The 12,381-nt window shown below is 43.3% G+C and overlaps 1 protein-coding gene across 1 annotated transcript in view; it reads left to right on the forward strand.

Annotated features, from left to right (window-relative positions):
• The first annotated feature begins 5,362 nt into the window (after window positions 1-5,362).
• Window positions 5,363-12,381, forward strand: part of LOC144597984 (E-selectin-like) — a 51,776-nt gene continuing 44,757 nt past the window's right edge. The window contains exons 1-2 of the mRNA XM_078407849.1: window positions 5,363-5,434; window positions 6,458-6,569. Coding sequence (XP_078263975.1) covers window positions 5,363-5,434; window positions 6,458-6,569 — 184 coding nt within the window. The remainder of the gene's footprint in view (window positions 5,435-6,457; window positions 6,570-12,381) is intronic.

Consider the following 12,381-nt stretch of genomic DNA (forward strand, 5'->3'; position numbering starts at 1 on the left):
TGGAATCAATATGTTCAGGGACTGGAGTGGGAATAGGTTTCCACGACTGGTCTCTGATGTTGCAAGTTAAGCTGGACTTTCAACGGCTCATAGTCGACTGTTTCATAATCCTGGTCGTCTGTCCCTGTCTTTTCCTGAATTTCACTTTTTTCCCAGCTGGGACTTTCCGAAACAATGGGCTTAAAACATTTCTTGAAGAACAAAGTCGAGCAAATTTAATTTCAACAGTCTGTGGGGAAATGACATCAAAGCTTGTTTATTATAATGTAATTAGTCATCGCCTCTGAACAATCATTTAAGAATCGTCTTTTTTCCCTGAGGAAGAGTGATTAGTAAAATCCCAGTAAAAGACATAATGTGCTGGAGTAACTCAGCGGGTCAGGGAGCATCTCTGGAGAACATGGATAGGTGACATTTTAGAGTGCTGGAGTAACTCAGTGGGTCAGGCAGCATCTCTGGAGAATATAGATTGGTGACATTTCACAGAGTGCTGGAGTAACTCAGTGGGTCAGGCAGTATCTCTGGAGAACATGGATCGGTGACGTTCCGGGTTGGGACCCTTGAAGAAACATGTGTCATTTTTTCTAAACAAGCATCTGCAGTTCCTTGTGTAATATCTCAGAACAGCTACATATAAGGCCGTAGCTGGGCGATTCTGATGTGGTCTCACATGCAGTATTAGAGTTAGACAGCACAGAAACAGGTCCATTGGTTATCGAATCGTTGAGAGCCCATCTAGCAACACTTAATCAACTCCACCTAGATTCTACCACTCACCTGTACTTGAAAGGCAATTTAGAACAGCTAATTAATGTGCCAAATCAAATGTCTTTAGGGTGTGGGAAACAACCAGAGGTCCAGGGAAAATCTCATGTGGTCACAGGGAGAACATGCAAACTCCTCACAGGCAGCATCTGGAATTAGGATTGAACCCTGGTTGCTGGAACTGTGAGGCAGCAGAACTACTTGATATTAGTGTTACCCTAACCTGCACAATTATCACATATTTTTGTGCAAAGTCAATTTTGTTGTACATCGTTGCAGACCAAACCAGAAGCTCACAACAAAAGGGGCTTCTTGTTAAAACCAGACAAAACAGTAGGCAATATGAGTGGCATACTTTGGGCAATAAAATACCTTTCTGAAGCATTTTTACTGTCGAGAAGCTATCGAAAGAAAAATAGATGCTGCCCAGGATTCGTGGCACTGAGATTGTGATCTGACTTTTCATTTCAGTACTTTGGTGGGTTTCCTCTTTTTGCCCTGTGCACCCATCAAGTGAAAGTGCACCAGCAAACCAAAGCTGCACTCAGATAGGAGAACAGAATAGAAACTGTAACTAACTGAGATTGGTACACCTCATTAACCCACAGATGCCACTTCCTGAGGTTGGTAATGCCCATTATATTATCAGAAAGATGCCTAGAACATGATGTGTCCTAAGTCAGTTATGTTTCTTATCAGGATCCAGCTTAGAGATAGTCATAGATATAGTGTGGAAACAGGCCCTTTGGTCCAAATTGCCCACAACGGCCAACAGGTCCTAACTACACTAGTCCCGCCCGCCTGTGTTTGGCAAAGATATGATGTGATGTAAAAATGTTCAACTCCAAACGTCTCAATCTCCTATGTTTCTGTGCCCATTTCTTCCCATGATATTCAAATTCTGATCATTCTTGAAGGTGCGAGCAAAAGTAATTCCATTTATGAAAACTTGAGTCTAGTCTTTCCTCCATTAAAGAGGAAAGAGGGTGTCTGAGGAAATCAGTGGGTGAAACCTTAAGAACTACTCTCAGATTTAGTCACCGCCATTAGCGTGGTATCTTCAGTGACTTTAGTTTAGTTTAGATTACAGTGTGGAAACAGCCCCTACGACCCACCAAGTCCGTGCCGACCACTATCACCCTTACACTAGTTCTTTCCTGGACACTAGCGACAATTTTACATAAGCCAATTAACCTACATCATTCCAGCCTCACTAAAGAGAAGACGAATCAAAAAGAAAGCTCTGGCTTGGATGAAAGATTACTTCATGCCGAAAGACTGATATGTACTGTTTTGGGATAATAAGTCCTGAAACATTCATTCTTGTTTCTCTTCCAAGTTAGGAAAAGGAGACGTACAACGAGATCTGGGTGTCCTAGTGCATCAGTCACTGAAAGGAAGCATGCAGGTACAGCAGGCAGTGAAGAAAGCCAATGGAATGTTGGCCTTCATAACAAGAGGAGTTGAGTAAGTTGAGTATAGGAGCTAAGAGGTCCTTCTGTAGTTATATAGGGCCCTAGTGAGACCACACCTGGAGTACTATGTGCAGTTTTGGTCTCCAAATTTGAGGAAGGATATTCTTGCTATTGAGGGCGTGCAGCGTAGGTTTACTAGGTTAATTCCCGGAATGGTGGGACTGTCATATGTTGAAAGACTGGAGCGGCTAGGCTTGTATACACTGGAATTTAGAAGGATGAGAGGGGATCTTATCGTGACATATAAGATTATTAAGGGATTGGACACGTTAGAGGCAGGAAACATATTCCCAATGTTGGGGGAGTCCAGAACCAGGGGCCACAGTTTAAGAATAAGGAGTCGGCCATTTAGAACAGAGATGAGGAAAAACTTTTTCAGTCAGAGAGTTGTAAATCTGTGGAATTCACTGCCTCAGAAGGCAGTGGAGGCCAATTCTCTGAATGCATTCAAGAGAGAGCTAGATAGAGCTCAAGGATAATGGAGTCAGGGGGTATGGGGAGAAGGCAGGAACGGGGTACTGATTGAGAATGATCAGCCATGATCACATTGAATGGTGGTGCTGGCTCAAAGGGCTGAATGGCCTACTCCTGCACCTATTGTCTATTGTCTTCGATATACACTGTCTGACCCACTGAGTGTTTCAGTATTTTCTGTTTTTGTTACAGGAAAATCAAACCTTCTTTGTCTGATTGTTTTTTTCTAATGCAGCAACATCCAAACATACACTATGAATATGAGTGGGGAAAGCTGAGCAGTATTATGTTTTTAAAGGGAAGTAGTCATTCTGGTTTAATCTTGCTACGTGGTTATCTTCAAACCTCATCGTATCTTCCTGTTATTTTGATTAACGATGAGTTCTTGCAGCATATCACGTCTTGTTTACCTGCGGTTTCAATTTTCTTCCTGAAAGTGTGCACAAGGGCAGTATATGACTCAGCACTTAAACTCCCACTCCCATTCCCAATCTGACCTTTCGGTCCTGGGCCTCCTCCATTGTCAGAGTGAGGCCCAGCGCAAACTGGAGGAACAGCACCTCATATTTCGCTTGGGTAGCTTACAGCCCAGCGGTATGAACATTGACTTCTCTAACTTCAGGTAGCCCTTGCTTTCTCTCCCTCTCCACTCCCTCCCCATTCCCAGTTCTCCCACCAGTCTTACTGTCTCCGACTACATTCTGTCTCTGTCCCACACACTCCCCTGACATCAGTCTGAAGAAGGGTCTCGACCCAAAACGTCACCCATTCCTTCTCTCCAGAGATGCAGCCTGTCCCGCTGAGTTACTCCAGCATTTTGCATCTGCCTCCGGCAGGATAGAACTACCAGGCCCATCAAGCCTGCCACATAATTCCATATGATCATGGTTGATATACAGGTGCTCCTCAGCTTACGACGGGGTTCCGTTCTGAAAAACCCATCGCAAACCGAAAATATTGTAAGTCGAAATGCATTGAATACACGCGATCACGTGGCCGGAAGCGAGCTGCAGCTCGCTAAGGGGCGCTGCCGTTTGCACCATCGCAAAGTCGAACTATCGCAAGTGGGAGCATCGTAAGCCGGGGAGCACCGGTATGCTGGCCTCAGCTACACCTCTTGTACCACTTCCCCTTGTCCTCTTTTTATTCATCTTTCAACTATTTAGTTATCTTCATCTCAAGTATAACTAATGATCTGGCTTCTGCCATCCTAAAGGGCAGAGATTTCCAGAGATTCACTATCCTCTTGAAAGATTTTAAATGTAAACACACCAGTTTTAAATGGACGGCCTCTTATCTTGACGCTATGTTTGTTAGTACAGCGCTTTCAGTGCCAGAGACCCGTGTTCAGTCCCGACTACAGGTGCTGTTCGTACGGAGTTTGTACGTTCTCCCCGTGACCGCGTGGGTTTTCTCCGAGAGCTTCGGTTTCCTCCCACACTCCAAAGACGTGCAGGTTTGTAGGTTAATTGGCTTTGTATAAATGTAAATCGTGTGTGTAGGATAGTGTTCGAATGCATGGATCACTGGTCGGCGCGGACCCGGTGCGTCTAAGGGCCTGGTTCCGCGGTGTATCTCTAAACGAAACTAAATTAAACTACATTTTATTCTGTTCACTAAGAACTGGGAGCCAGAAACTCTCAGTTGTAACATCCTCTACTAGTTGTATCTCTCCAGCCTGAAACTTGGTAATCATTTTAAAACCATGAATTGATAAGAATCACACACAGTCATAAATAGAGGTAAATAGTTCACTGGTCTTAAAACATTCGTATGGTTAAACTCAAAGGTTTAGGGAACTCAAATAATAAATATATCAGCAGGTTAGACTGGAAACATCTCGAGATCCGTCAAGCTTTCTCTGCTCGCCGGGGATTGTGTTTAAGTAAAATAATTAGATGATCAATTCTTATAAATAAATAGGGCATAAAAATCTTACAGAATTGTTCAAATGATGTTGTTAATGTGAAATCCTTGTCCCCAAAGCCGCAATGACTCATGATTACTCATATTGTCTCATACTATGATTCAGCCCATCGTGTCTGTGGCAGTTCTCAGGTCAATCAATCCCTCCTGTTCCCCCGGTTATTGCCTGTAAATTATTTTCCATCCTAAATTAACCTTTTGTTGTCCAAATACCCACCTGCGTTGTGGGATAAAGGATGTACCGGTGGGCTATCATGGCCAATTAACCCATCAGTACACATTTGTGATGGGGAAGGAAATCGGAGCATCTACGGGGAACCCACAAAGTCACAAGGAAAGGCTAGAAACTCCACCCAGATGACACTAAAGTTCAGGATTAAACCCACGTCACAGGAGCTGTGAGGCAGTGGCTCTACCAGCTGTACCACTGTAACACCATTTGTACAGTGGCACCACCATAAGGATAGCGGAGTCAGGGGGTATGGGGAGAAGGCAGGAACGGGGTGCTGATTGAGAATGATCAGCCATGATCACATTGAATGGTGGTGCTGGCTCGAAGGGCCGAATGGCCTCCTCCTGCACCTATTGTCTATTGTCTATTGTTTTCCTCTTCTGTTTCTCCTAAATAAGTTGTGCATCATGAACTTTCTGTTTTCGGCTTGGCGTCAGCTAGCTGATATTTCAGTATTTAGCTTGGTGTCTCCCCCAGTTTGGTGTTGAACATGGTGGCATTGTTTGGTGTTGAACATGGTGCCATTGTTGGATACCTGACGTGCAAGCTGTCAAACAGACCTGTAACTCTCAAACCTAGAGTTCCAACTGCCTGCGCGATCCAACTTCTGGATCATTTTGACTTCATTTGTTAACTCTCGCATTTCCCCCAGCACCTTGGTTTGATCCTTTTGGTGTTGGTCAGCTTCGCAGTTCTGACCTGAAGAAACTCAGTTTGCTTCTTTTGTTTTTTCCCAGCAACTATCTCAAAACACCAGGTGGAACTCCTGCCTCAGAAAAACCTTCCCTTGATGAGGAATCTGTTCAGCATCTCTCCCAAATTGCCAGGACAGAGATCAGGAGCTGTTGATGCAAGGCTGCTTGGGGACATGCAATAGAGAAGGCCACATTTTCTTTAGCTTTTTGATCAAATCCTGTCTGTGTTGGCTGTTGCTTTTCTGCCAAGTTGTTTCAATGAGGAGAGAGGAAGTCATGCAGGGTACTCTGGAGGATGAAAATAAAAGAGAAAGCCTTGAAGGATCTGCCAAAGTGTCTAAATGTTGGATAACAAGGGGCATTTTCCACTGGATATCTGCCGATTTGCCACACATCCATTGAAGGGCAATATTGTATTCCTTCCCCGCACCCTTGAAAAGTGGCAGGCCCTCAATAACAGAACTGGTGGAATCGGACAGTGGAGGAGGCCAGGGGCGAGTTAGCCATTGCTAGTGCTTCTCCACTCATGGGCCTCGAGCTTGTAATGTCAAACAGCGGGCCATGTGTAGGAAGCAACTGCTGATGTTGGTTTAAACCAAAGATAGACACAAAAAGCTGGAGTAACAGTGGGTCAGGCAGCATCTCTGGAGAAAAGGAATGGGTGACGTTTTGGGTCGGTTCCCTCTTCAGACAGCAAGCCATCTTCATTTGATGCCACTCGTACAAAGTTCTACCAGGCCTACACATAGCAAGGGTCTTGAGTAGTGCAGGTGACTTAAACTGGAAGTGTGAGGCCCCTCGGGTGTTAGCTGAGGGATCTGACTTTGCCTAAGTCCCTGTGAGAGAATTTCCAGAGTCCCCCTTACTGTGACTTGATGTCCTCTTCCAAGTTTTCTCTCTTGGAAGACTCCTCCCCACGGCTACCTCACCTGATAAGCACTTCCTCAACATTCAGCTGGGAATTTCCACAGAGGAGAGACGGCTATTTTGACCATGCTTACGGTAAAGTTAAGAGTTTAGGCTCCCTATGCAGGATAAGACCCTCAGCCTGCCCTCGACTTACAATAATAAGTTGGCAGCTTAGCTGCAACATTTCCACTTGAAATATTCAGGAGGAAGTTTGGCTTTGATTGCTTTTTATGTGAGAGCACAGATAATCTTTTTTTGCCAACCGTCTGTCTGTCCCTTCCTTCTTTTGTTTGTTTGTATGTGTTAAATGTATGTTTTTAGTGTTCTTTAGCTTGTTTTATGTTGGGAGGGGGGGCAGTTGGGGGAAACCTTTTCTAATCTCTTACCTCGACGGAGAAGAGATTTTTTTCCATATCGTATCTCCGTCCGCACTGCGGCCTAACATCGAGGAGTTGGCGGCCTTTGCTGGAGACTGATTTCGAGAGCTCCACCGCAGTCGCCTGCGGACTTAACATCACGGAGCCCGCGATCCCTTTTCCAGGGATTGACCTCTGAGCTCCACCGCGGAAGTCTGCGGGACTTTAACGTCGCGGAGCTCGCGGTCCCTGGTCAGAGACCGACTTCAGGATCTCCAAGTCGCGGGAGCTTCGACCGACCCAAAGCGGAGGCTTCAATGCCAGCTGGGGGAGCTTCGACTGCCCCGACACGGGGGTTTCGATCGCCCCGACGCGGGGGCTTCGACAGCCAGCTGGGGTAGCTTCGATCGCCCAGACTGTGGATGATTTGACTCCCCTGACCACGGGAAAATAAAGAGGAAGAAGTTTGGACTTTTTTGCCTTCCATCACAGTGAGGAACGTGGGGAATCCGCTGTGGTGGATGTTTATGTTAACTTTTATGTAGTTGTGTGTCTTGTTGCTTTTTTTTAGTATGGCTGTATGGTAATTCGAATTTCACTGTACCTTAATTGGCACACGTGACAATAAACTGACCTTGAAACCTTCAAACCAAGGACTTATTGTCCTTGTCATGAAATAAATGATGAACATGAATATTTCTGAAGAGTTATTGGGAATTTTGGGGAGGTGTTTATGGCAAAGATAAACTTTTTAAATGCACTTGTGTCCTTAGTGTTTTTGGAGTACACTTTACAAACTTTACAAATAAATTAAAACATTGCCATTTCATCTGCATTTTCCATGTTCCAACAGTGGCAGGATTTCAAACATATTTCCTTCCGTGTGTCAGCAGTGAGCAATATTCCAGTTAGATAATTTTTTTAAATTTGAACAAGATTAACAACAATCTTTTAAAGCATAACACTGTTTTATTTACAGACATGAATGAATTGCCATAATGTTACGTTGTTAGTGATGGATTGCCGATGTCTGTGTGGAAAGTCCTTTATTGCTCAACAGAGTTGAGAGTTGGTTGTTTATTTACTTGTACTTTCCCGGATACGCAGTGGCAAGTGTGATAATATCTAACTCACATTATTCCTACTTAGACCGTGAACAGCACATCAGTAACACAGGAAATTTATGTTGGCTAAATGCAGTTCGCATTGGACCGAGGAACGGGTTGTAATATTTAAACTGAGTTAAGTATAAGCACTGTTAAACGAAGGGAAAAGTATCCACAGACCCTTTCTACACATAATTAATAAATTAATCTATTCTCTTCGCAAGATAAAAGCATGGTGGCAAAGGATTAGAGCCACTGGCTACTATTTAGAAATATTTGTCCAACCACTTCTCAGTGGTAGAAGCCAGATACTTGGGTGCACGTTCATCCCAGTCATTGAAAGCAAATATGTAGATGCAGCAAGTATATAAGAAGGCACGTAGAATGCACAAGGAATGTAATGCCTTGTTTTTTATTAATGCAGGCCCCGGGTAAGGTCATGCCTGGAGTACTGTGTGTGGTTTTGATCTCTTTATCCAAGGCTGTACTTTTCGTAGGGCGATTGCAACAATGCTTCACCGTTCCCATTCCAGGATCGTTGCGTGAGGAGAGATGTCAGTATTCGCCAGAGTTTAGAAAACTGAGAAGGAATCTCCCTGAAACATGCAAAATTCTGACGGTCTGAATGCAAGGAAGATAGCACACTGCTTGTTGCTGAGAGCCAGGGGGGCACAGTCTCGGGATACAGGGTAAATTATTGCGGACTTGTTGAGGAGAAATGTCTGCGTGCAGAGGGTGGAGAACGTATGGCATTCTCACTATGAGAGGTACAGTAGCTGAGAACATGTGGCTGAATATTTTTAAGGAGATAGCTTTCTAGTTACAAGTGGCATCAAGGGGTTTGAAGAGTGTGTGAGAATATGGTGTTGAGATGGCATAATCACATCAGGTAGAGGAGCAAGTTCAAGAGTTGAATGGCCAACACCTGCTATTTTCTACATTCCTGTAATTATCCCGATATTGCGGACAATGGCAATTTGAGTCTTGGACCTTCCTGGCCTGTATGGTTCAACTACTTATTTGGAAGAGCCTTTCAATTTGGATGTCTAATGTTGACCTTCAGGCAATGTTTATTAGAACAACGGGATCATCTGCTGAGAGGTCTGTGCCTGAGAGTGACATCCTCCAATTCTGTCATTCTGACAGTTAGGAGTTCAAAGGGCAATCTGCCACACCAACAAATTAACTTTATGAATAATTGATTTTAATAAGGCAAAAACCTATTTAATTTTCACAGGGAATGTAATAGCAGTTTTAATTCTCAAAAGGTATTCTCACATCTTAAAATTCTTTCTAATGTATTATTTGCCAACATTTATTGATCACCTTCACCACTCTTTGATGGACTCAGATGAGGTAAAACTTTTTCACCCAGAGTGTTGTGAATCTGTGGAATTCTGTGCCACAGAAGGCAGTGGAGGCCGATTCACTGGGTGTTTTCAAGAGAGAGTGAGATATAGCTCTTAGGGCGAATGGAATCAAGGGATATTGCAAGAAAGCAGGAATGGGGTACTGATTTAGGATGATTTGCCATATTTTTTTTATTTTTTTTCATATTTCAGATACAGCGCGGAAACAGGTCTTTTCGGCCCACCAAGTCCGCAGCGCCCAGTGATCCCCGCACACTAACACTATCCTACACACTAGGGACAATTTTTACATTTACCCAGTCAATTAACCTACATACCTGTACGTCATTGGAGTGTGGGAGGAAACCGAAGATCTCGGAGAAAACCCACGCAGGTCACGGGGAGAACGTACAAACTCCTTACAGTACAGCACCCGTAGTCAGGATCGAACCTGAGTCTCCGGCGCTGCATTCGCTGTAAAGCAGCAACTCTACCGCTGCGCTACCGTGCCGCCATGATCATATTGAATGGTGGTGCTGGCTCAAAGGGCGGAATGGCCTACTCCTGCACCTGTTTTCTATGTTTCCACAGAAGGTGGCTTACCTGCTGAGTGTAGTTTTAGATTTCCACGATCTACAATTTTTTAAAACTTTTATTTTTAGTTTTAATTCATTGGATTCAGATTATCCAGATTTGAACTCCACACTCCCAACCTTAGGAGAACAGAAAACTTGTCCAGTAAAATAACATACATGGTGTCAAGTAGTAACTTTGGTACCCCTATGGAAACCAAATAATTAAAATACAGTTGCACAAGATTGTAGCATCAGTTTGGGTGCAATGTAATAGCTGTTTTTAAAGCTGTAGAATTTAAAGTATCCATGTATTGCTCAGTTTATTAATTTAGGAAGTACGACATTTTTTGCTCACATAACTATTTCTTATTTGAGTGGAGTTAACCAAAATTCAGGTACATCTTTCACTGGAATAATTCACTGAGAATATAGCCATGATTTGTTTTCCATGGTCTAACCTTCTTCAGTTGTCACGCAAAGATAAACAACAGATGAACAATTAAACACCACCACCAGGAAGCTATTTGGCGTCTTGGAGACAAGTTCAGTAAATTTATGAACTCTCTGGAGATTTGTCATATACCGTAACAAGATGTCATTTCTTGATGCCTCTTATGTTTTGTTTAGCAATCAAGTCATTGTTCAGTACCCCACCCCGTTTCCGTCAGTTAAGGCTAGTGATGTTTTTTTAACAAGTCCGTCTCTCAAGAGGCTTGGCAAAGAGAAGGAAATAACACATGCGGGAAGCTGTAGTCTTGAAGTGGCTACTGCCACTTAAAATGCCCAAAACACATCTATCAACAGAGAGGGAAGTCACCAAAAGACTTCTCTTCCCCTGAGCATTTCTCGAAGAAAACTTACACAATCCAAAAAGAAATTTCCCTGATTTCCAACACAGCAAAAGCTGTAATTCTCCATTAGTTTCTCAAAAATAAATAAACTCTTGTTACTTTAAGTTGTCCGTTTGAATTTAATTCAATTCTCCAAGCATAAGAAGAGCAAAGCACATCAGGTCTGAAAAGCAGAGATTAATCAATTCAACACCAAAATCCAGTCTCATCCAGGCAGTATACAGACAGCATCTCTGGAGAGAAGGAACGGGTGACGTTTCGTGACAAGATGGGTCTCGACCTGAAACGTCACCCATTCCTTCTCTCCAGTCATGCTGCTTGTCCCGCTGAGTTACTCCAGCATTTTGTGTCTGTCTTCGGTTTAAACCAGCATCTGCAGTTCCTTCCTACACATGCAGAGTTTGGGTTTGAAACATTTAGTCGCAGGTCAGATGATGCTCTAGTTTTGCAAGTTGTGCAGGTTACAGACAATAGACATGGAATCAGTTGTTAAAAGAGTTCATTAATGTTCTCAGTGAACTCACTGTTTTCTGGAGCAATCAGTACGCGTTGTCATAATATTCTGTGTTAAATTTTCATTGTCCGGAATTAGAAATCATTTTCTTTGGAAAACTTTCAGAGAATCAGATCTATTCCATTCATGCTACATCACAAGCAACATGAAGAACACGATTTGACCAAATCTGAATTTGGACTCCAAGAAGAGATTGGGTTAACTGAAAGTAAAATAGGACAGAAAAAGAATGGATCGTTTGGTCTCTTGTGCATGATCTACCATTGTATGATGATTAATGAATGAATGAATGAATGAATGAATGAATGAATGAATGAATGAATACGTTTATTGGCCAAGTATGTACACACACAAGAAATGTGCCTTGGTGCTCCGCTCGCAGGTAACAACACAAACATACAGTAAACAATTAAGAATAATTGTTTAATAAGTTGAACCGGTACTTTGGATCTGTCTTCACTGAGGAGGATACAAACAATCTCCCAGATGTTCTTGTGGCCAGAGATCCTAGGGTGACAGAGGAACTGGAGGAAATCCACATTAGGCAGGAAAAAGTTTAGGGTAGACTAATGGGACTCAAGGTTGATAAATCCCCAGGGCCTGATGGTCTGCATCCCAGGGTGCTTAAGGAGGTGGCTCTAGAAATTGTGGACGCATTCGTAATTATTTTCCAATGTTCTATAGATTCCGGGTCAGTTCCTATGGATTGGAGGGTAGCTAATGTTATCCCACTTTTCAAGAAAGGAGGGAGAGAGAAAACGGGAAATTATAGACCAGTTAGTCTGACATCAGTGGTGGGGAAGATGCTGGAGTCAATTATAAAAGACGAAATTGCGGAGCATTTGGATCGCAGTAACAGGATCGTTCCGAGTCAGCATGGATTTACGAAGGGGAAATCGTGCTTGACTAATCTACTGGAATTTTTTGAGGATGTAACAAGGAAAATTGACAGGGGAGAGCCGGTGGATGTGGTGTACCTCGACTTTCAGAAAGCCTTCGACAAGGTCCCACATAGGAGATTGGTGGGCAAAATTAGAGCACATGGTATTGGAGGTAGGGTATTGACATGGATAGAAAGTTGGTTGACAGACAGAAAGCAAAGAGTGGGGATAAATGGGTCCCTTTCAGAATGGCAGGCAGTGACTAGTGGGGTA

The sequence above is a fragment of the Rhinoraja longicauda genome, chromosome 11, assembly GCF_053455715.1.
Source record: "Rhinoraja longicauda isolate Sanriku21f chromosome 11, sRhiLon1.1, whole genome shotgun sequence".
Classification (NCBI taxonomy): Eukaryota; Metazoa; Chordata; class Chondrichthyes; order Rajiformes; family Arhynchobatidae; genus Rhinoraja; species Rhinoraja longicauda.